This window comes from Microplitis mediator, chromosome 10, assembly GCF_029852145.1.
Source record: "Microplitis mediator isolate UGA2020A chromosome 10, iyMicMedi2.1, whole genome shotgun sequence".
NCBI classification, from domain to species: Eukaryota; Metazoa; Arthropoda; class Insecta; order Hymenoptera; family Braconidae; genus Microplitis; species Microplitis mediator.
Genome location: NC_079978.1, coordinates 10214421 through 10239280, shown reverse-complemented (window position 1 = coordinate 10239280; position 24860 = coordinate 10214421). Strand labels below are relative to the sequence as shown.

Below are 24860 nucleotides of genomic sequence, written 5' to 3'. Positions count from 1 at the left end.
GCTCGTCTTTAAGCATCATACACACGCACACTCATACATAAAGATCCTGACGTAATTATTTCGTGCTCATGACACTTACTAAACATACCTATTTACATTTATCTTACATTTTTTTAACAGCTGGGAATCATTAAAATATTTTTAAATTCAAATATCTCAATAACATCGCCAGTGTACCGAATGATAAACATATCAATCATACTAGTAATTATTATTATTTTTCCTATAATGTAAAAAAGTATGTACATATAGTGTTGAGTATTTAAATATACATAAGGTATGAGACCCAGTACCCGATCAGGAAACTAGTACCCGATCACTCATGTATTTGTATAAATATATTTACTAAATGTATCTATACATATACATGAAGTGATCGGGTACTAGTTCCCTGATCGGATACTTGGTCTTTTACCTTATATATATATGAATATATGATAGAGTGAGACTCACCTGTTTTCCAGGACGCGGGAGAGTCTCCATGTTAGTTCCCGTAACTACAGGGGCTTTTTCTGGAGCTCCATTTTGCTGAACGACTTTATCGGTGGCGCTAACATCGTTGTCTCCACCCCCGCCTTTTCCTTCTTCGACACCCGTCATTCTGCGACCTTATTTTTAACCACCCCCGGGAATACCCCCTGCGTACACTTAATAAAAGTCTCCAGCACAATACACTTTGTTCTTTCTCAGAGTCCAGGGTTCTTGTTCAATTTACTATTACTATTAATTTCTTGTTTTTGTTTTTTTCATTCACAAATAAATAATGAAAAAAAAAAAAAAAAAAAAAAACTTAGTGTCAAATACAATATCTTCACTTTTGTCTTTTTGTTAATTTATTTTTTATCTAATCACTGAATCTTCACTCGCCGATCCTTAAGAGGTTCCGTTACCTGTAAAATTAATTTATATATTGATGATAGCTATAAATATGTATAACATGAATGGTATATAATAATAATTAACTGAGATGAATATAGATTAGATATAAATTTTAATTATGCAAATTTAAAGAAAATATTACGTGATGGACCAGTTTATTTATTTATTTATCTTTTCTAATTCAATTAAATTCAAGGCCCTGTTAAACATGTATAAGTTTTACCTATTAGTCCCCTTTGAAACGAAACCGAAAAATTCGTTAGGTCAGAGGGGAGATGTTTTAAAACACACTGCAGTGATGGTGTTGTGTAGAAAGCAACACACAAGGGAGACAAAATTTATAGCTTCATAGCCAATGACAAGCAAGCGTTTTCCTTCTATTCAGTAAAATATAATATCGTCCTGGAGTTTCTTATACGTGTTTCGATATATAGTTTTTTTTCTTTAAATTAAAAACCGTATGTTCAGTAGTTAAGAAAAATATAAATATTAAATGTATGGAGTAATGTAAGAGAGTGAAATAGATTTTATACATATGTATTACGTAGTCGATTGGAATTTTAAACGTTGTAAAAATGAAGCTTCGCTCGAAATAAATTCGCGGATGAGAAACCTTGAGTGAATAAAACAACGCAGGAGTAAAGAGAAGAGAGAAACCGCGCCCGTATTATAACCGATACTTCTCCAACACTTTTATTATATGTATATTAATAAAATTATCGATAAATTTACATCTACAGTATCACGATAGAAGCTACATGTGTGTTTATTAAAAATAAACAAATAAAACTAAAAAAATTTTGCTGTGAAATTGGATTGGATGAATGATTGATGAATAACAAAAATCCAATAACTCTGAAAAAAAAATTTGAAAGTATTTGGTGAATGTAATTTAACTAATTACAAAATCCATTAAACATTTCCGGTTTGCAAAATAATCAGTTAATAATAATTATAAAAGAGAAGAGTATAAAAAAAATAACCGAACCGTAATACCGGATCAAGGCAACAATCGCGCACCTACGGATCGATTTTGGATTCGTCCTCTACTCTCGGTCCCTCTTTCCCCGATGAGTACAAGCAAACTAGCTCAAATGTACCGAAAAAAAATTTTTCATCACTTAAGAAATATTAACAATATTACCAATTATATTCTAATACAATACATGAGACGGTAAATTTATTGAACGTTTAGTCTAGTCGATAAGTTGAAAATGGTCGAAAATAGAGATACTGCCCTTAAAATTAGGTGCGATAGCTCATTGGATCCGGAATGACGTCTAGAAAAATGTGCCAAAAAATTGTATTAGCACATAAAAAATTGCAAAAGTTATAAACAAATTAAGATGAAAAAAAACAGGCTTTTCGTTTTTTGCCAATATTTCATAAACTATTAATATTTAAGAAATCTAACAAAATGATTCTTAAAGAGGAGGAAATTTCCAAAATAAAACTCCTACTTCCCGGATTTCTATCTCCATTATTTATAATTTTAATTTAACGCTGAAAATGGGTCTCCGCGCGACATTCTTACGTTGCGCGCGCAGCGTCAAAGGCGAGTACGACACATTAATTAATTTATTTAAGGTATTAAATATTTTTTTTTTAATTTTAAAAAATTATGGTGTATTCTGAACACTTGAAATAATTTATTCCCGTTGGAAATTTTACTTAAAGTTAATTTTTCAACAAGTTGAACGATTGTTAACTAACAAAATTTTCTCGAACTTACGTTTTCATTGTAAATGAGAAAAAATGTTTAAATAATTGTCGTATAAATTTTTCGCTTCGTGGAGCCTTTCTTACATACATACTCAACAAGATCACGCGATAAAAGTTAAAAAAATATTCATACTTTGTTTATAATAATTTTTGTACTTGAACAAAAACTGAAAAATCCAAGTAATGTTGCTAAAAAAATTTTTTTTTTTATTAATCATCATATTATCGTTCTTTCATTAGTACAAGATATCAATTGATTTGCAAGAAAATTTTTTTCCGTCATTTGTTGATAAATTTTTTATAAACAAATTGATTATTTCAATATTTTAAAAAAATTTTTTTTCACAAATTCATTCTATTAGAAATATTATGATTTTTAAATAAAAAATTTTTCCTTAATAACAATTTTTAATTGTTTATAATCGTTTTATTTATATTTCGATGGTTTAAATAATTAGTTAAGAAATTATTTTTTATCTAAAAATCATAATTGACAGTCCTCTATAAAGTAACAAAAAAAAAATTTTTTTTTATCAACAATTTCATTGTTTATTAACATACCAATTTGTTATAAACAAATTTTCAACTTTGTTATATTTTTTTTCTGAATCTTATAAAATTTACAAATACGACTACATATAACAAAGTATAGAAAAAAATTTTTTTCAATTTTTTATTGTACTTTTAAAAAATACATGCTACAAAAGTTGCAGCGGCTGCTTCATTTGTCTATTAAAAAACTAATATAACTTTTAAACTATTAGAGATACGAAAATAAACATTCTGGCCGATTTTATAAAGGATTTAACGATCTTTCAAATGAGCTATTATAAAAATTTTTAGTCATTGCTGATCTTTTGCCTTGAAGGTCTATAACCGTTTTTGCATTATTTAAAAAGTTAGAAGTCACGAAAGTTCGAAAAACATGGAAAAAAATATCCTTTTTTATAAACAAATGCGCATAACAATAGATCAGCAATGACTAAAAATTTTTATAATAGCTCATTTGAAAGATCGTTAAATCCTTTATAAAATCGGCCAGAATGTTTATTTTCGTATCTCTAATAGTTTAAAAGTTATATTAGTTTTTTAATAGACAAATGAAGCAGCCGCTGCAACTTTTGTAGCATGTATTTTTTAAAAGTACAATAAAAAATTGAAAAAAATTTTTTTCTATACTTTGTTATATGTAGTCGTATTTGTAAATTTTATAAGATTCAGAAAAAAAATATAACAAAGTTGAAAATTTGTTTATAACAAATTGGTATGTTAATAAACAATGAAATTGTTGATAAAAAAAAATTTTTTTTTTGTTACTTTATAGAGGACTGTCAATTATGATTTTTAGATAAAAAATAATTTCTTAACTAATTATTTAAACCATCGAAATATAAATAAAACGATTATAAACAATTAAAAATTGTTATTAAGGAAAAATTTTTTATTTAAAAATCATAATATTTCTAATAGAATGAATTTGTGAAAAAAAATTTTTTTAAAATATTGAAATAATCAATTTGTTTATAAAAAATTTATCAACAAATGACGGAAAAAAATTTTCTTGCAAATCAATTGATATCTTGTACTAATGAAAGAACGATAATATGATGATTAATAAAAAAAAAAATTTTTTTAGCAACATTACTTGGATTTTTCAGTTTTTGTTCAAGTACAAAAATTATTATAAACAAAGTATGAATATTTTTTTAACTTTTATCGCGTGATCTTGTTGAGTATGTATGTAAGAAAGGCTCCACGAAGCGAAAAATTTATACGACAATTATTTAAACATTTTTTCTCATTTACAATGAAAACGTAAGTTCGAGAAAATTTTGTTAGTTAACAATCGTTCAACTTGTTGAAAAATTAACTTTAAGTAAAATTTCCAACGGGAATAAATTATTTCAAGTGTTCAGAATACACCATAATTTTTTAAAATTAAAAAAAAAATATTTAATACCTTAAATAAATTAATTAATGTGTCGTACTCGCCTTTGACGCTGCGCGCGCAACGTAAGAATGTCGCGCGGAGACCCATTTTCAGCGTTAAATTAAAATTATAAATAATGGAGATAGAAATCCGGGAAGTAGGAGTTTTATTTTGGAAATTTCCTCCTCTTTAAGAATCATTTTGTTAGATTTCTTAAATATTAATAGTTTATGAAATATTGGCAAAAAACGAAAAGCCTGTTTTTTTTCATCTTAATTTGTTTATAACTTTTGCAATTTTTTATGTGCTAATACAATTTTTTGGCACATTTTTCTAGACGTCATTCCGGATCCAATGAGCTATCGCACCTAATTTTAAGGGCAGTATCTCTATTTTCGACCATTTTCAACTTATCGACTAGACTAGTTGTGTCCCAGTTCGAATTGATGAAATAAAACTACCCGGGCAACAGTGTTATAAAGATTGCCCCTTCGACACTAACTCCTTTTTATATAAAATCCATATATGTATAGATGAATAAATAGTGAATAAAAGTATTTATATTATATTAACCCTTTTTTTAAACACTTGTTTTTAATTTGGAGCCACTGTTAAAACACACGCATCTTTCACTGCATCCACTTTCTTTTTTATTTTTTTCCGTTATTCGTTACTTTTATTTTTATTCGATACTAATGTCGCTCTCCGATATTTTTTCTCTCTGGTTGTCGGCGAGCGACTGCCTCCCCGCAACTCTAGGCCGTTTTCATCGGATTTCCAACATTCTGCGACTACAGCGCCTCTTCTGGTTTAATTCTATTTCTATTTTCTTCTACTTTGAATTATTATTATTATTATTTTATTTATTTTTTACTTTTATGTAAACCAATATACTTTTGGCGGTACAATCTAAAATATAAAATATTTTTTCATAAACAACAGCTTCCATAGTTGTTCATAATTGATGATCTATTTCGTGTGTATTATAAAAAAAAAAAAAAAAAAAAAATTTATAAATGTACATATTATTTCGTTGTTAAGATTAACACTATTGCCTATAATAAATATCATTTTCATTTACTAAAAATAAATTCACTTTGAAGATGAAGTTTTATTAAGGATGCCATGTATTATAGTTAATAATATAATATAAAGTATACTTAAAGATTTTAAGATTATTTTTTTTTTAATTTTTATGTCGGTTAAAAAATTATGGATTAAGATTTTAAAAAGCGTGTTATTGTAATAACGGTCATTTCAATCCTCGACATGTAATTTAAATAATAATTCACTATTATATGCGTTTTCATCCCGGCATATATTGTATAGTATATTGAAGAAATAGATTTTATTGGCAATAAAAAATAAATATAAGGTATAACTAGTGAATTCTTTAAAGATTTACCTGTAATAAAAAACATACATTTTTTTAATTCAACTATGAATTTATGGTTATAATTTTTCGAACTATTAAGTAGTCACTTCAATTTAAAAAAAATTTACATTAAATATATAATAAAAATATGAGTGTGAATGTAGCTGACAGCTGTCAATTTTTTGAATTTTGAAATAATCAAAAAAAATGTGGGTAGAATAAAAATTTTAGAATGCGTAGGTATTTAGATAATTTAAAAATCTGTACGCGATTTCATAAAAATCTAACTATTGTATTTGTCCTCATGATGGAATTTTCGAAAAATTTTGCTACCTCTAAACTCAGCTCGACGAGCTGAGTCAGGAAATACATTTGGTTCAAAAGTTTATAAATGTATTTATATATATATACGATATAACGCGCCGTTCTCCAACGATAACGTCCACAATTCTACACCGATCTTAATGAAACTTAGTATCCTTATTCTATGGACGATTACCTTGGATGAGTTCGAAGATGAGCCAATTCGGCCAATAAGTTTAGAAGTTATGGTTAATTGAAATTTTCTAAAATTTAAAAAAAAAATTTGCTTACTGATTAACTGGATGTAATTTTTAAACGGAAAGAGATAGCTTATTTTTGTTTGTTCTATGTGAAAGCTCGTTCGATTGCCTTCAATTTTCACTATACAGCTCATTGATATAACCATTTTTTCTAATAGATAAATGGTTTTGAACATTTAAAAAATATCATAAAAACTAATTTTATGCAGGTTTTCACTTTGATTATAGCCATAATTTTAAACCGATCGCCTTGAAACATGGTATACATATTTTGTGGGTAACTACCTTGATCGAGTTCGAAAATGAGCTCAATCGGTCGATTAGTTTAGAAGTTATAGCATTTCAAAATTTTCAAAATGTCCAAAATTTATATTTTTACTTATTCTTTCTTCAATATCTTTTGAATGTGATAACTTGTTGACTTTCTATAAAATTCATCTGAATGCTCTTCAAATAAGCTTTAATTTTCATACCTATATATGTGCCTAGACCAATGAAATTACTTATCTTACCGTCCATTAAATGAAATTTTGTTATTGCATTAGTTCTCTGACTTTTAAGTAAATCCATGGAGCTACTTAAATTTATATTATTGCAGTGCAACACTTATAAAATCCAGACATCTGAATTCAGTGGGTATATCCAATTTTGTTTCATCGACAGTTTAAAATAATATGATATTTCAATAACAAGATTAACATTAGTTATGATGATAATATTCTCTATATCTACTGGACGTTTGATATTCTATTAGGCTTTTTATTTCAAATATTAGTACTAATTTCAAGTACGATACTTTGATATATCACAATCAAATTTTAATCTTATATTATTTTATCAGTGGATTTAATTGAAAGCAAACTATTGCCTTTTTCCTTATGGTAGAATTTTCGAGGAATAAAACCATAATCTATCATAATTCTTCGAATAGGATCCGAAATACCATTGGTCCGATAGTTTTAATATATGCATAGGTATCTTTAAATAACTTCAAATCAAAACATATAGTGCATTATCATCAAAAATTCTTCTGAAGCTCATTCAGTTAGCTTCAACTTCTGGCATTAAACTTAAAATTTTTTGATTTTTTTTGTTTCATTATCTTTAGAATTTTTAAAAATGTCAAAAAAATTTTATTTCGTTATTAACTTTTGAAAGGTGAAAATAATCAAATAATGAGAAATCTACTTTCATTTCGGCTGCCGAATGGCCTTTTTTAAATTTCATTATTTTAATTAATTAATTAATTTATCCAAAATTTATAAAATGTCTCATGCCTGCTACATTCACACTCATAATACAAATTATTTTTTTATTTCATCATTGGATATTTATTGTGTAAAATAAATTTTCATATTTACTTTTTGTGGAAAATAAAATACTCAAGAGAATGGAAATGATTATAACATATTTAGATATCTAATTATGTCTATGACTCGTATTTGCTCGCTTACAGTTGTAATTTATATTTAATTTGACAGTTCGCTCTGATCATTTGCATTTGATTGGCTAGAAAAACAGCTTTAACAGTTTACTACATCTATTTTAAAACGTAAATAATAATATAATAGATAAAACAACAGATGACAGCACTAGTTTGTTTTGTCTTTTACTGCACTTTCACTTGATATAATCGCATATCTGCGAATTCAGTATGTCTTGTGGCGGTATTTCCGGAAGGTGGGTGAGAAATTTTCACCAAGTAGTAGACTGCAGTGGACTGGTGCGTATTGTATAAATAAGTCTTAACGTAAATATAAATTTTTAATTTCAACGTATTGAAGGTAGAATTTAAATAATTTTAAATTTAAATAAATTTATTGAAAAAGTAAAATACAATAAATATAAATAATTCAATAAATAAAAAAATAATTCTTAGAGTGAAATGAAATATTTGGTCCTTCACTGTGGGAGACAATCTCCTATTTAAAGTGATCACGTCAGATTTGAGCAAATTTATAGGCATGAGTTAAACCTGATCACGTTACCCTCTTAATCAAAGTGACATCAAATTTAAAGTTAACTCTCAGTACAATTAAAAAATGGGATTTTCAACGAGTCTCCAAGGACAATCTTCTCACGAAGCTTTGTTAGGAAGACAAGATGCTGAAATTAAACTTCTGGAAACTATGAAGAGATGTCTTACCACCAAAGTTAAATCTGATCGCGAATATGCGTCAACTATTTCATCTTTGAGCATTCAAGGAAAGAAAGTTGAACGTTATGATGACCTTGCTGGCAGTTTGATTACTCAGGTAATAAATATTCACCTCTCAATATTTTATACATTGTTAAATATACTACATATCTAAAAGTTTTGTATTTATTATTGTATATTCTATAAATAGAGCTGGAGAGATATTATGGATTCTATCGATCAGACAGCTAGATTAATTAAACAACAAGCTGATTCTATGGAAAGTCTTGTTGTTGAACACATTGGTAATCTCTATGCGGAAAGAAGAAAAGCTAGGAAACTTTATCAAGAAGAACAAACATGGCTTAGTAATCAATTTCAACAGGTAGTCATTCACATTCTTTGTGCATGTTTACCTTTTTTTATTGCTGTACACACAATATAAACGAATTATTTATTTATTTAGCTAACTGATGATGTCGCAAGGAAAAAGACAGAATATCAAAAGAATTTAGAGGCTTATAAATTGACTAGAGCTAGATTTGAAGAACACTATGTTAATCGTAAGTTTTATTAATTACAATTATTAGAGTAAAAAAAAAAGTATGTATGTCTTAATCGTTTTTTTTTTTTTTTTTTTTTTTTTTTTTTTTTTTTTTTTTTTTTTAAGGTGGAAGAGGAGGTAGAAAATTAGATGATGTGAGAGAAAAATATCAAAAGGCTTGCCGTAAGCTTCATCTTACTCATAATGAATACGTACTTTTACTTGGAGCTGTTGCTGAGTGTGAACACGATTTAAGAAGTTGTTATCTTCCCAGTCTTCTTCGTAGGCAGCAAACTATTCATGAAGAATTCATAGTAGCTTGGTAAGTTATAAAAAAATATTATTATTTTTTATTGATATAGAAATAAAAGTAAAATTATTTTTTAAACTAATTATAAATTACTTAATACATTTCACCTGTTGCGTATTTTGAAGTTAAAAGAAAGGTTGTATTTACATTTAAAAAAACAATGTATGTGTTCAAATTTAAATTATTAATATATTTTATAAGTAATTAATTTATAGGAAACGCATTCTTCAAAATACGGTTAAGTATTCGGACTTTACTTCAGAAAAATTTCAAGAAATCCATGCAAGAGTACAGGCAGCTGTCGATTCAATAAAACCACTCGAAGAGTATAAAGATTTTATTGGAAAATATCGGTAATTAATTTCTTTTCTACTTTATTATTTAATTTTTATTTATGAAAAATTGATGACTCGTAAAATTTAGAACACGACCGGCATCCCCACTACGTTTTACCTTCGATGAAAATCTGGTCGACGACACATCTGGCAAGCTATTGCCAAACAAATTAACCGTAGACAATCTAACGATAGACTGGTTACGTAGTCGCTTAAATGAACTAGAGAATTCGTTGAAAAGTACTCAACAGAATCGTCTAGCTGCTCAGTCATCAAACGAAAATACCAGTGACCCGAGGTACTACAAAAATATATAAATAATTTAAAAATTTTTTTAAATATTTATAAACAAAATAATTATTTTATTTCAGAATGACGATGTTAGATTATTCGCGAGAAAGAGAAGAATTACGGTTAAGGTGTCAAGAAAAAAAATTACAAAGACAGGTAGAAGTAATTCGTGGAGCTTTGAATGAATTAGGATGTGAAGAATTACCATCAGGATGTGATCTATCCATGGAAGGATCATTTGCAGAACCGCCACCAGTACTTAAGGTAAATTTAATGACAAACTAAAATATTAGTTATAAATATATTTATAGCCGTTAATTGTAACATATTAGAATTATAAGAATTTGGTAGATTGGAAGAATAAATTGAACGTTGCAGAGAAATACAGTTGCAGATAATGGTATGTTTACGCTGAGACGAAATCAACGATTCATGACAATGATAAAGACTCCATTTAAATCTATACCTGCTACGAATGTTAATGGTATTATTCGAGCAAACAGCGTAGGATCATCAGTTAAGCCAATTCGACCCCACCCGCCAGTATGTTTACAATTGCCAGTGTGACAATAATAACAATTGGCTTTGAAATTACTTACACAAATATTATTCCTTCCCCCCCCCACCCCCTTTAATAAATTTTAATTTTTGACGTGTGAATATCTGTGTGAACTAACGTGACTTGACAAATAATTGCATTGAAATATTAAAAAAATTTTAATTTACATATGATTTTTGTCACAAATTTAATTTTTGTTCATTGAAATTGTTTAACAGGGTCCATGCGGGATGAACAATTCGAGTAATGATCAAAAAAGTAACGGAGGATTAATAGAAGAAGAGTGGTTCCACGGAGTATTACCAAGAGAAGAAGTAGTGAGACTTTTAGTTGTCGAAGGAGATTTTTTAGTTCGGGAAACCATGAGAAATGAAGAATCTCAAATTGTTTTGTCAGTTTGCTGGGACGGCCATAAACACTTTATTGTCCAAACAACTCCAGAAGTAATTTTGAATCTGTTATTTTATTTTCAAAAAAATGATTAATTTTATAAATAATTAATTATTAAAAGTATGTATGAATGTATGTATATTTTAGGGACATTTTAGATTTGAAGGGCCGACTTTTCCAACTATTCCAGAATTAATAAAACATCAATGGCAATCAGGATTACCAGTAACTAGTCGATCTGGTGCAATATTAAAAACTCCTATTCCACGTGAACGATGGGAGCTTAATAATGATGATGTAATTCTTATAGAGAAAATAGGACGAGTAAGTGTTGAAATAATCTAATCTAAATATTTTGATTAGTGTAGAAGTAAAAATAATATTTTGATTGTAGGGTAATTTTGGCGATGTATATAAAGCTCAATTGAGACCATGTAAAACGGAAGTAGCTGTAAAAACATGTAAAGTAACGCTACCCGACGAACAAAAACGTAAATTTCTGCAAGAAGGTCGAATTTTAAAACAATACGATCATCCAAATATTGTCAAGTTGATTGGGATATGTGTACAAAAACAACCGATTATGATTGTAATGGAATTAGTTCCAGGTGGTTCTTTATTGACGTATTTACGAAAAAATTCAAGTACGATATCAACTGGAGAGCAACTTAGTATGTGTAGAGATGCAGCTGCTGGCATGAGTTATTTAGAATCAAAATTTTGTATTCATCGTGATTTAGCCGCACGTAATTGTCTTGTTGGCTATGATTCAAATGTTAAAATTTCGGATTTTGGAATGTCAAGAGAAGAAGAAGAATACATTGTATCTGATGGTATGAAACAAATTCCCATAAAGTGGACAGCGCCTGAAGCTTTAAATTTTGGTAATTTAAAAACCCTTTTTTTTTTTTTTTTTTTTTTTTCAATCAATATTTTTTCTTCTTTTAAATAATTGATGAAATGAATTATTTTTTTTAGGCAAATATACTTCACTTTGCGATGTTTGGAGTTATGGAGTACTAGTGTGGGAAATTTTTTCTAAAGGTGGTAACCCATACAGCGGAATGTCAAATTCACAAGCTAGAGAAAAAATAGATGCAGGTATAATAAAAAAAATACGATAAATATTAAATTTTGGTATAAATTTCGTTCTATATTAATAACTAAAAGTAATACTTTAACATCAGGTTATCGATTACCTGCACCTGATGGAACACCAGAAGAGGTCTATAGATTGATGCTAAGATGTTGGGAATACGAACCAGAAAAGAGACCTCATTTTGACCAAATTTACACAATTGTTGAGACGTTTTGTCTAGCTTTCAATCCTCCAAATATCGTTTGAACTCTTGTAATATAATAAATTAATAATTTTTCAAATCTTAATATTTAAAAAAAAAAAGGGAAAATTATTCTTAATTTTGCCAAATACAATAAGAAATTGAGTTTTAACTTTGAATCCGATCCATCGACTAACAAAAACAATGTGCAATTGCATTAGAACTATAAGAATTCATTAAATAAGCAAGAAAAAAAAATGATTATATTAATATCGTATGTGCCAATCAATGTGACTTTGCAATACATATTTGTTTATAGTTCTTTCATTATCATTTATCGTAATACTTAAATATCTTTATAATTTATTTCAAATCAAACGTACGTCTTTAAATGTTTTCTCGTGATATTCATCTACATGATCATGTTATGTTTATACAATAATAATAATAATTTATACAGTTCAACTAATAACCATAAATTATTAACATTATAAAGATATTGATTGTTTATATTTACAAGTATTTTATTTTGTAAGAAGTATTTTTTGTTTTAATTCAAGTGGCAGCTATTTTGATTAATTAATAAATATTTTTTTTTGTCATTTAACCATTGTAAAACTGTTAACTTTATTTTTGATGTAATAAACTCTTATACTACGTTAAGATTTGTATAAATATTTATTATTTTATTTATTATAATAATTATAAAATTTATAAATAAAGTTTTATAAGTTCATCGCTTACCGCCGACGGTGTCAGTATACCCAAATCAGTAAACAATAAATTAATATACTGGGGTGGAGTATAATCTACCAATGGATGCTCATTCTTTAAATTTTTCGCTCTTGTACTTGTCGTATACTGAAATTAACCAATATCAATTATTAAAAGTAATCTTCATTACGTATACATTAGACTGATTAAAAAAAATCGACTATATTTTTTTTATTGAAATCTCGCATTGAAATATCTTCAGAATAACGAAAAAAGACGCCTGTGAGAATCAGAGCTCTTAATTTTAATACTTAGAGGTCACGCATCGCAGATTTCTATTTTTTATTTAAATAACACGGGAATAAAAATTTTTTTTTTTTTAGAATTTTCTAGCTCACAAACCAATCAACGGATTTTTATGTACCATGTTTTTGTAGGAAATTGAACGCTCTACAAAAAATGTATCTTATCATTTTTTGATAAATTCATCTGTTCAAAAGTTGTTTGAGCTTGAAGTCAAATTTATATTAAGTTTTAAGATCTTTTTGCTTTACCGGCGAAACTATTAGACTCATCACAAAATGTCATAGGAACTTTTTTGTCGGTAATTTTATTCCTGACAAATTATTACGAATAAAGTTTTTCGAAATTCCGCATTGTTTTCTAGTTATTTTAATTTTAATACCGCGCTCTTAAAAAAATAATTTTCTCATTGATTTTAATGCGGGATTTAAAAAAAAAAAATAGTCGATTTTTTTTAATCAGTCTAGTATACATCTATTAGCAATAGTTATAAGTAAGAAAACTTACTTTGAATTCATCTGGAAGATCGATTTGATTGAGAGGATATATTCTCGAGAATTTAAAACTTTCAGTAAGAACATAAAGTGGTTTTTTTATTTCTTTCGCACACATTGCCAAGGTATAAGTACCAATTTTATTTATGATACCTCCACTTTCAGCAACACCTTCAGCACCAACCATCACCATATCAACTTGTTCCATAACATAACCAATTGCTGAGTCAAGAATCAAAGTACAAGATACTCCTAGTTTTGTTAAATTATCATACATTTCTTCTCTGAGGAAATAATAAAAATAATTTTAAATAATTATTATTTGATACTCAAAATTAAGTTATTGATCAAGTGAACATACCCAATATTATCTGGAGCAGATCGTGTGACATAAACATGAAAAATTTTATTATTTGCAGCAGCTTCTTTTAATGCCAGTAACACAACTCTGGATTTCGAATGTGTTAAAATTTTCTATTAATAAAAAATATTAAAAATACTTTTATTTTGTTTCGATAAACAGTTTAATAATAATATTTTTAAAACTTACACAACCATCAGTAATAAAATTAGAAGCTAATTTAGCAACTTTACTACGAGCATTTACTAACTTTTCATAAAACAATTTTCCTCGGCGAAGCATTATACCCTTACATTCAGCAAACGACTAAGATAAAAATAAATAAAAATATTTAAATTAAATAATATTATTTAAATAGTTAATCATCATTCTTACTGGAGTGTCTAAACTTGCTAGGGTAATAAATCGTAGAAATAGTTCAGATCCAGATGCTATTGATGTTACTGGACAATCTAAAGATCTCATGGCATCAATGGCATTTTGTAAACAATTATGAACTTCTTGTACGGTCACAGCTATAAAAAATTAATAATGGTAATTGAAATATCTTAAAAAAACGTTTAATAATTTATAAATAAAATTTAATTACAAATTAATTGAACTTACATTTAGAACGTTCTAAAATTGTTAAAAGAGTACGTATAGCTGCCATTCCTGCTGATACATCTTTTTCATTTTTAATTATTTCACCAAAGTACTGACAGATTTCTGAAAAAAATTAATATTTTATGCATTTTAATACAAAATAAATGAGCGATCCTGAAGTTAGCAGACAATTAACAATTTTCGAATTTTTTTTTCAACTTAAATTGCAAAAAAAAAAAAAAAAAAAAAAAAAAAAATGCACATGTAGAAAATTGAAAAAGCCATAGATGAAATTTTTTACAATATTTTTTTTTTATAATTTATGATTTCTAAAATAATTCAAAAAATAATTAGACGTCGGCTAACTTGAGTATCATAATAAATGAAGAAATATTTACAGTTAATGTAATCAGTTTAAAAAATTACCTTCTCTTTCCATATTATACATCAATAACCTCAATAAGTAGTTGAATTCTATTGTTGTTTATTATTTATATATATTTTTTTTTAAACTGATTAAAAAATATTTTCAAATGCTATAATTATAAATTATCAATACTTAATACTTCAAAACACCATGACAGTAAAAATAAATAACTTATTGTTCACTGAAGTATTAAAATATTTTTAAAAAATGTACATACGAACATGTATGTATAGTAAAATAGATAAACACACTCAATATGGAACACATGTGCTATCTGTTTTATCAGTATTAAATAAAGTTGAAATATTTTAAATTGTATAATGTACGAGTGTGAATGTAGCAGACATCAGACAAATTTAATAGAGTAAATAATAAAAAAAATAATATTTATAAAAAATTCACTTATTAATTTCAAAATTTTTTTAATGCACATTTTTAAAAAATTTAATTTTATTAATTATTTACTCTATTTATATTAATAATTTCAACTTGGTCTGATGTCTGCTACATTCACACTCATATACTCGTGAGTGTGAACGTAGCAGACATCAGACAAATTTAAAATTATAAATAAATAGAGTAAATAATTTAAAAAATAATATTTATAACAATACGCTTATAATTTCAAATTTTTTAAGTGCGCATTTTTTAAATTTAATTTTACTAATTATTTACTCTCTTTATTAATCATTTAAAATTTTTCTGATGTCTGCTACATTCCCACTCATGTATAATGTGTATAAAAAAATTATAAAATTCTTCATTAGTTATAAATTCATATTGAATAAAATTAAAGAAAATTTAAATTATTTAATTTTTAAATAATTGTAATCAAGTAAATCAATATAATGATTATTGTTTAATAATTTTTTAATTCATAGACTATATATTCAAGTGCCATCTTCCATCATAACTATCAAGACTAAAAATCACATGAAATAAAATTTTCAAAGAAAGTTTACGTTCTATATTATTTATAAATTTCTCTCATACAATAGCATCACATCTAACGATGCTTCCCTACTTTGTTTTGTACGAAACTAATATTTTTGTCCGAATGTAAAGTGAAAATTATAGTTGTTAGTAAAATTTTTTTTTTACATCTATTTAGTTAAATAATATAGTTTTATTGTGGAATTGACTACAAAATGTTGAATCAAGCAGTTGTAGAAGCTCTTTATTCAGCAGGTTACGTTGATAATTATCTTGATTGCGTTGAAAACTTTCCAAATGATGTTCAAAGACATGTTTCACGTCTACGAGAATTGGATTCCACATGTCAAAGTAAGTCGCTGCCATAAAATATCCGTATAAAATTTGTAAATTGAATTATTTATGTTCAAGTTTTTTTTTATATTATTGTTTTTGTTATTTATAAAATTATGTTTGTTGATATTTATTAATTATTGTTAATTATTTAGCGTACTTGCGAGAAGTTGATCAACAACAAGAAATGTTAACTAAAAATGATACGGATGTAGTAAGTAGACGGCGAGCTCTTGCACGAGTCCAGCAAGCCCTTATTGCAGCTCAAGAAATTGGTGATGAAAAACTCCAAATTGTTCAACAAATTCAAGATCTTATAGAGAACAAGACACGTCAACTTGATCTTGACTATCGTAATCTAGGTATGTATATTTAAAAATTATTTTATTTTCGCTTGATATATAATAAAATATATATTTTTGTAAATTATTTGTTGAAAACTAAGTGGATGCATTTAATTTTTATAGATTTTGGTAAAGAGCAAGAAACCAATGAACCAAAATGTGAAGCAAATACTAATACAAATTCAAATACATCAAATAATTCAAATAATGTTGAACGGCAGCCAAAACGAGCACGTAGAACTAGAACTGAAGCTCTTGTTGAATCAGCACATGCTATGGATATGATCGCATTGTCTGAAAGTCGATCAACAACTTTGGCAAATACGAGTAACGGAAATCAAAAGAAAACAGCAGCTGCTGCAACGGGTAAAAAGAAAAAACGAAAGGCCCGTCAAGGTAATCAACACAATCAGCATCGTGAAGATACTCCACCACCACCAGATGATGATATAGCTATCGATCCTGATGAACCGACTTATTGTTTATGTGATCAAATATCTTACGGTGAAATGATTCTCTGTGATAATGATTTATGTCCAATTGAGTGGTTTCACTTTTCCTGTGTCTCGTTAAGTACGAAACCTAAAGGCAAATGGTTTTGTCCAAAGTGTCGAGGTGATCGGCCAAATGTTATGAAACCTAAAGCACAATTTCTCAAAGAATTAGAACGGTACAACAAAGAAAAAGAGGAAAAATCGTAGCAGAATTTGAATAAGAAAAAAAAATAAATTAAAAAAAAAAAAACATATATATATATATATATAATTATTGATACAACACTGAATTAATAATTCCAGTGAAATAAAATAATAGTGAGAATATTTTTAATATGTTCTAAAGCATTCGATTAAATTTAAATTGAGATTCAGGCTTAATTATTAGTTTTTTGAAATATTTTATTTGAATCAAAGAAAATTTATTTGTAATTTGAATAATTGTAAGATAACAGTATTAAATAATATGGGTTTTAAATATTGTTTTGACGAAGATAGTTTTATTTTTTATTATATAAGGAAATATGAGGATTATTTAAAATTAAAAACATTCTAGATGTAAACAAGCATTACATGTATTTGAACAAATTTTTTTAAACTCACAACTAACATTCTAAAATATTAATAATTATTGTTTTCAACTAAATAAAAATTTTATTGTCTAAATATAATCAAACAAAATTTATAGTAATAATCAAATTACTTACGTTAGGTTATTATTTATTTTTATTATTATTATTATTATTATTATTATTATTATTATTATTATACCAAATATCTATATGAAAATTGAATAGTGTATTACATCATTTTTATTTTATTAAGTAACTGAGATTCTATGTGGCGTCTGCAGAGATATCTCATTTCTATACTAAATGATTAATTAATACGTAGTAATCACATAAATTTCATGAGAGCATGTATTTAAATAGAATTTAACAATTAACTCATTACGTTTATTTATTATTATTATTTTTTTTTTCTTTTTAATGTTGCTTTAATGAGTGGAATGAGGATAAAAATTATTTGTATATCATTATAGCCCTTTTAAAATTTAAATTAAAAAATTTACTTTTAACTTCAGGGCGAATTATATCATCTTTAATGTCAACGAGGATCTTCTACGTGGCTATCTTGGAAATTTAGCCAGGATTGTTCCACAACCGTAGCGACACGTTTTTCATATTCACGTTTATTTTCTTGATACAATTGTGCTGCCAGAGAATTCGCTGGTGAATTTGGGTTCGGTTCGTCCAGTAGTGACTGAAATAATGTGAGTATTAGAAAAAATTAATGATAAAAAAAAAAAAAGAAAAAAAAATTAGATGATTAACATATGTAAGAATAAAATTAAAAATCAATCTTAGAATTTACTAAGAAATAACTAATAAAAACGATTTAATCGCACAAATTTGGTTTATTAATTATTTAATTATTAATATTCTTATTATGAATTTTAATACGTAGTTTTGTTGTATATATTTTTTTTTCTTAGTGTTTAAATAATTTTTGTACGTTAGAGTACTCAAATTAAATTTATAATAACAAAGTAACACTAAATTATATATATCCATAAATCAAATAAGTTAAAAACAATAGTACGAAGTTATTTTAGTAAAACAATTAAATGATCTCTGATTTCTTTAGTTTCGTTCTCTATTTTCATTATGATTATTATGATTTTTTTTTTTTTAATACATCGTTGTGTATTATTTGTTTGACAACTGATTAAATAATAACATAAATTTCTTAACCATTTCTATAACATTGATCAAAAATTCTACCTTATGTTGACCTTTGTTATAATTTAAGATGCTTGTAATGGTTTATATTTTTGTTTAAATTAATTGTTAATGCTTATTTACTTGATTATTTTTAATAATTATTTTATATTGTTATTTTTAATTAATTTAGGATTTAGGAGTGACAATGCTAAGTGATTAGCGTTAACTCCATGGTAAGGCTGGACATCTTCTTTCACAATTGATGTAGGATGTTGTTGATGGTTGTTGGTAATAGTAGCTCAACCTAAGCACATTGGCCAGCAACTAATCCACAAAACTTTGTTCCACGCACGCCTTCACTCGTTTCTCGTACTCGCGTCGATTCTCTTTATAAAGTTGTGCTGCCATTGAGTTGGCAGGTGAATTCGGGTTCGGATCACTTAACAGCGACTGCAATCATACAAGCCATTTAAAAAAACTTGTTACTCATCTATTTCAAGTTTTAGAATATTTTTAAAATCATTCTATTCAATTAATTTAATGTTAAGGGCATTCTTAGATAGTACCCCCCATTTTTTAAAAATATTCAATAATCTTGAACTGTCGTAACAGTATTAAAATTTTATCAATTAATTTCAAAAAATTTAAAGAATTAATTGAAAAAAGGACAACGCAATTACAATTTCACTGAGATATAGATTTAAAAAAAAAATTACTCACAGTTGCTATCAATTAGGAGTTAAACGAAATTTGGTAAATGAATTTTAGCCTAAAAAATTTGACGTTTCGAATTATAATGTTGACATGAAGATTTTTACTAAAATTTATTTTCCAAATTTCGTTCAACTTTTAATTGACATCAACTGTAAATAATTTTTTTTAAAATCTATATCACAGTGAAATCGTAACTGCATTGCCCTTTTTTCAATAAATGCGTTAACTTTTTTTAAATTAATTATCAAAATTTTAATACGGTCATTACAATTGAAAGTCATTGAATATTTTAAATAAGTGGGTGGCAATGCCTGAGAATGACCTTAACTTATACCAATAACAAAACAAAAAAAAAGTAACAAAATATTCTATTTAATTACAATAAAACAAATGATATAATTTTAATAAAGATACTTTGATGATTTTAGTAACTAAAAATTACTCTACACTAATTAACGACTCTGATGAATTGCAACCGCTGTTAAGACGTTCAATCAATTTATAATTAATTAAGATACTTGTGATATAATACAATAAAATATATAAATTTTTTTAATTATAAAAAAACCATAAATTTTTAAAAAAATATTAATTTTAGTAATTAAATATTTACCTGTATTGATGTTAAGATAGCCGAAACATCATAGGTTGGACTCCAACGATTTTGTAAAATATCCAAACATATTCCACCATCAGCATAAACATTTGGATGAAACATTTTACTAACAAATCTAACGGTCGGTGGTTTATTTGGATACTCTTCGGTGAACTCAATAGTAAGCTTGAAGGTGCCATCCTCAAAGGGTGTGTCGTGTGGCCTGAAACACATGTCGAAATAGTCAGTTTAATGAATATGAAATTTTAAATGCAATAAGTAATCATGGTGGCCACAGATTTTTGGGATTGAAATTCCCTGACTTTTTCAGGTATTCCAATCAAATAATTCAAAAATTCTCTGACCATATGTAGTTATATAATAAATCCTTGAAAATATTTATTTAATTCAAAATAAAATGGTATAAGTCAGTTCAATAAATAATCAATCATTGTCGTTAAATGAAACTTTATTTTATTGTTTGTCAATGTTCATTGTTTTTTTTTTATTTATTAAATGAATAATTTTTTATTTTTTGTTTTAAAGCCATGTTTTTATATAACTTACTCTATGATAAAACATAAATAAAATTTTCATTTTCACTAGAATAAATTTCATAAATAAAAACGTTTTATAGAATATTAATAAAGTATTAATGAAGTACGCGAATAATAAATATAGTGAAACTTATTAGTTCAATACTTATATATACATTTAATGTTTTTGGTTTTTTAACTTGTCAATATGCATGTTAATAGCTTGAAGGTCCTAACGATTGGTTTCTACTCACTTTTTATTTTTAACAGCCTTTTTAATTTTAATTGTTTCGTTTTTTCGCTGTAGGAATCAATTTATAATTATTTTTTTCGAGATGGTATTACAATCGCATTTGCACCGCGCCACTTTTTGAACAGTTTTGACGAAAAAAAAAATTTATCAGATTTTTTCAATCAAAAAAAAGAAAGTGTAAATTTTTCCAGCTTTGTGACGAAATTCCTTGACTTTTCCAGTATATTTATATTTTCCTGACATTTCCAAGTTTTTTAGATATGTGGCCACCATGGTAATACATAACAAAGTATAATTTAACAAATAACAATATTTATTTATTGGCTTACCCAAATATAACAGCATTCCATATCATAATATTGTTATCAGTCGGTGCTCCAGAAACTCCAGTTGGTGGATCCTCTTGTAGTCTTTAGAAACAAAAAAAATTTCACTATCAACAATTTTTTTACGTCATTAATTATTATTAATTTTTAATAAATAGAATCAACCATGCTACGTTGACCAAACAATTCAATTTATTTAAGTTAATTGTTAAAAACTATTTCGATAAAATTTTTTTTTTTTTTCAATAATGACTTTAACAATCATGTGACAGCTGGCAAATGTATTGAATATAAAATAATACACAATGCAACTTGTGTACATTATACATTATTCGTAGCACGTTATCAATGTCACTCGAATCATCGATCGTTTAGTAGGTATACGACAACTGAAACATCATATTAAACGAGTAAAAGTCCAAGATAAAAATATAAATAACGAATTTCCAACAGCGTACAGTGATTTCTAATAATAAATCCGCCCATGGCAACGTAAAGATGCTCTTTAAGATGACGTTCTCAAAAGGTCTATTCATGTTAGCAATAAAATTAACCCGTATATTCTCAAGTTAATTTTTACAGTAAATTTATAATAAATGAATAAAATAAAATAACAATTAACTGGATATGTAAAAACCTTAAAATATCATCCATTAATGAATATATATGTATAATACGTTACCTCTTGAAATCTCTCATAAGTCTCCGTCTCGCTGGAGTCGACATATCTAATATGAGGTGTCCTTGTCTCAATTGGACAAAATCTGTTAATGCTTCCGATGACCTCTACGTACAGACGCACTTTACACTACGTGTTCACCCGTCTTGTCAGAATAAAATAATTTTATAATATTATTATTTAGTTAATATGTGTATGCACTTAAGTGAACTTATATACTACGTATTATATATAAATAAATGATAATAATAATAATAATAATTATTGTAATTAATCAACTGTAATGATAATGCATATATGAGCTTTTGTTAGTACTGAAGGTCACCCTCTTTACCACGATACCGTTATTTTTCGTTCTTTCCAAACTCTCTTTTCCACTTCCGTGATAAAAAGACACTTGCTCTGATCTGATCACAATGATTCCAACTGATTACTAAGTTTTTTTTTTTTTTTTTTTTTTTTTTTTTTTTTTTCAATAACCAGACGATATCTAATTTATATAAAGTTTCAGATGATACAAATATAACACCTTTTTATGATATTTGTACACACAAAAGACTAGTTTGTTGTTTTTTAATTATTTTATTGTATTTTACAATGATGATAAATGAATTTTGATGTTATTGTTCAGATAATTAAGACTGAAATAGAGACTCACGACTTAATGACGGCCAAAACGATCTATGAACGTACGTATTTATATATATATAAATATATATGTGTATTACAAGTGAAGTACAGCTGGACACGAATCACTCAGTATTCATAGAAGGGAAATTACTAGTACTGACGTCACATACTTTAATTTATCCACGATATCCAATAATATGTCAGTATGTGCATCGTATGCACATATAATATATATGTTGAAAATTTGTGTGAGCTGTTCTGTAAATTTATATAAAATGGCTGTGAACGAAGAGAGGAGGAATTTAATGCCAAGACTTAGCGCTACTAGAAATTTCTAGCTCTGTCGATATTATGTAATTGTTAATGCGTGTGAATGTAGCAGACATGAGACAATTTGTAAATTTTAAATAATGAAATTTAAAAAAAATGCGCGTACGGATCTTGCAATTTTTTAAATACGCAATTTTTAATTTTTACTCTACTCACATTTTATAATCCTAAAGTTAGACAATTAACAATTTTCGAATTTTTTTTTTCCACAATTTAATTAAGAAAAGAAAATGCACATGTAGAAAATTCAAAGAACTATAGGTGGAATTTTTTTTAATATTTTTTTTTTATTTATCATTTTTAAAGAAATTCAAAAATTATTAGATGTCGGCTAACTTCAGTTTCTTAAAATTTTTGAGTGTGAATTAAGCATGAGAGAAAATGTAGCAGACATACGACAATTTTTTAATTACATTTAAAAAAATTAAATAATTAAAACAATAAAATTTAAAAAAATGCATGTACTTCATTTTGAATTTTCTATACATGCATTTTTTTATTTTTGGTTTATAAACATTTTAATTTATTATTTCAAAATTTTTAAAATTGTCAGATGTCCGCTAACTTTATTATCATGAATTAGCAGACATCAGACAAATTTTAAGTTATAAATAAATAGAGTAAATAATTAAAAAAATAATATTTATAAAAAATGCACTCATTAATTTAAAAAATTTTTAAATACGCATTTTTAAAAAATTTTATTTTATTAATTATTTACTCCATTCATTAATATTTAAATTTGTCTGATGTCGGCTACGTTCACACTCATAGTTGCTATAGGAATGAAATTTTCCGTTATGTTGGTAAAAAATAATGTTCCCTAAATAAAAATGTGTTTTGTCCTCAGTGGCCTCAGGTGCCTCCACCTGTTAATGAATTAGTGAACTTGAGATCCACAAATAGGCGCGTATTTAAATTTCATTTGAAATTATATATTAACATCTTACAACACTTATTGCGTCTTATCAATATTTAGTCAATAATTTAAATAATAAATCGTCGTGGCACATACTTATTAAATTATATATTTTTATTATAAGAAACTTTAAATAAATAGATAAATAAATCTTTATTTTGTATTCAGAGAAATATAAATACAGTTTGAGTGGTCTTGGAACGTTTCCTGTCACTCGATACTTAAAACCTAAACAAAACACACGCATAATAATCATGAATAGGCCCTGTTCTATAGTTAACAGTAAATATGGTTATAAACAAATGCATACTCTATAAACAAGTAAGAAAAAGATATATTTAATAAATAAATGTCACTTATAAATGAAAACCATATCACAAGAACTCAACTATTATTGTTAATATATATACATATTAAATAAAGAGTGACTCGTATAATAAATAAATTAATAGAAATATAGCATTAGAATAATTATAATGGTGTTTCATGATAAATAATAATGTCAATCGTATTGAATAATTAAATATAGAATAATTAACTAAAAGATAGTATTTAAGTACAGGAAAATGGAATATAAATAATATAAGTAATAAGTAAAATCATAGAACGGATAAATAAAGAACGTAGATGTGTAAACTCATATCTCGTACGTGTATTAGTAGGAAGTATAAATGTATAAGTATATAATTAGAAAGAACGTTGATATGTATAAGTACATATATTGCATAAGTATGTGTATGAGTATGAGAATGGTGGGAGAAGTCGAAGAGTGGAGAGTCAGAGATCTCTCTGCCGGCTGATGTAACTTCACTTCTCTCCGAGAACTATTGGCGAGCACAACTGTTATTACT

The 24860-nt window shown here is 26.5% G+C and overlaps 5 protein-coding genes across 26 annotated transcripts in view; 2 read left to right on the top strand and 3 right to left on the bottom strand.

The window, feature by feature from the left end:
• The window catches only part of LOC130675416 (ankyrin-3-like), a 79973-nt gene extending 74683 nt beyond the window's left edge, over positions 1 to 5290 (bottom strand). For 7 of the 15 annotated variants that reach the window (XM_057481089.1, XM_057481091.1, XM_057481096.1 and 4 more), the window contains exons 1-2: positions 5105 to 5289; positions 454 to 890 (exon numbers count right to left, since the gene is read on the bottom strand). In XM_057481089.1, the coding sequence (XP_057337072.1) occupies positions 454 to 600 (147 nt within the window). In that variant the 5' untranslated portion in view covers positions 601 to 890; positions 5105 to 5289. Of the gene's footprint in view, positions 1 to 453; positions 891 to 5104 lie in introns of all 15 variants that reach the window. The other 8 variants (XM_057481103.1, XM_057481105.1, XM_057481095.1 and 5 more) reach the window with 7 other exon arrangements.
• Positions 5291 to 8054: 2764 nt separating this feature from the next.
• Positions 8055 to 12978, top strand: LOC130675661 (tyrosine-protein kinase Fer). Of its 3 annotated transcripts, none has more exons than XM_057481474.1 (14): positions 8055 to 8192; positions 8349 to 8724; positions 8818 to 8991; positions 9073 to 9169; positions 9277 to 9472; positions 9676 to 9813; positions 9884 to 10093; positions 10167 to 10350; positions 10465 to 10629; positions 10864 to 11088; positions 11183 to 11359; positions 11430 to 11919; positions 12014 to 12136; positions 12223 to 12978. In XM_057481474.1, exons 2-14 carry the CDS (start codon positions 8512 to 8514, stop codon positions 12378 to 12380), a joined length of 2550 nt encoding a protein of 849 aa, XP_057337457.1. In that variant the 5' UTR covers positions 8055 to 8192; positions 8349 to 8511; the 3' UTR covers positions 12381 to 12978. The 3 variants fall into 3 exon arrangements, with proteins under 3 accessions (XP_057337457.1, XP_057337459.1, XP_057337458.1); XM_057481475.1 differs by having other exon boundaries at positions 8149 to 8253; XM_057481476.1 differs by lacking the exon at positions 10465 to 10629 and having other exon boundaries at positions 8131 to 8724.
• Positions 12975 to 15423, bottom strand: LOC130675663 (translation initiation factor eIF-2B subunit alpha). 2 transcript variants are annotated; one of them, XM_057481478.1, is made up of 7 exons: positions 15171 to 15423; positions 14794 to 14895; positions 14563 to 14702; positions 14377 to 14493; positions 14188 to 14300; positions 13840 to 14110; positions 12975 to 13176 (listed from the first exon to the last, which is right to left on the bottom strand). In XM_057481478.1, exons 2-7 carry the CDS (start codon positions 14837 to 14839, stop codon positions 13027 to 13029), a joined length of 837 nt encoding a protein of 278 aa, XP_057337461.1. In that variant the 5' UTR covers positions 14840 to 14895; positions 15171 to 15423; the 3' UTR covers positions 12975 to 13026. The 2 variants fall into 2 exon arrangements, with proteins under 2 accessions (XP_057337461.1, XP_057337460.1); XM_057481477.1 differs by having other exon boundaries at positions 15199 to 15423.
• Positions 15424 to 16171: 748 nt separating this feature from the next.
• On the top strand, positions 16172 to 18673 carry LOC130675665 (inhibitor of growth protein 1-like). Its single transcript, XM_057481480.1, has 3 exons — positions 16172 to 16483; positions 16621 to 16827; positions 16933 to 18673. The coding sequence occupies exons 1-3, from the start codon at positions 16348 to 16350 to the stop codon at positions 17508 to 17510; spliced, it is 921 nt and encodes a 306-aa protein (XP_057337463.1). The 5' UTR covers positions 16172 to 16347; the 3' UTR covers positions 17511 to 18673.
• On the bottom strand, positions 18276 to 23027 carry LOC130675666 (ubiquitin-conjugating enzyme E2-17 kDa). 5 transcript variants are annotated; one of them, XM_057481482.1, is made up of 5 exons: positions 22789 to 23027; positions 22134 to 22275; positions 21455 to 21535; positions 20355 to 20559; positions 18276 to 18566 (listed from the first exon to the last, which is right to left on the bottom strand). In XM_057481482.1, exons 2-5 carry the CDS (start codon positions 22175 to 22177, stop codon positions 18411 to 18413), a joined length of 486 nt encoding a protein of 161 aa, XP_057337465.1. In that variant the 5' UTR covers positions 22178 to 22275; positions 22789 to 23027; the 3' UTR covers positions 18276 to 18410. The 5 variants fall into 5 exon arrangements, with proteins under 5 accessions (XP_057337465.1, XP_057337468.1, XP_057337467.1 ...); XM_057481485.1 differs by lacking the exon at positions 22789 to 23027 and adding an exon at positions 22660 to 22678; XM_057481484.1 differs by lacking the exon at positions 22789 to 23027 and adding an exon at positions 22465 to 22599.
• Positions 23028 to 24860: the final 1833 nt, after the last annotated feature.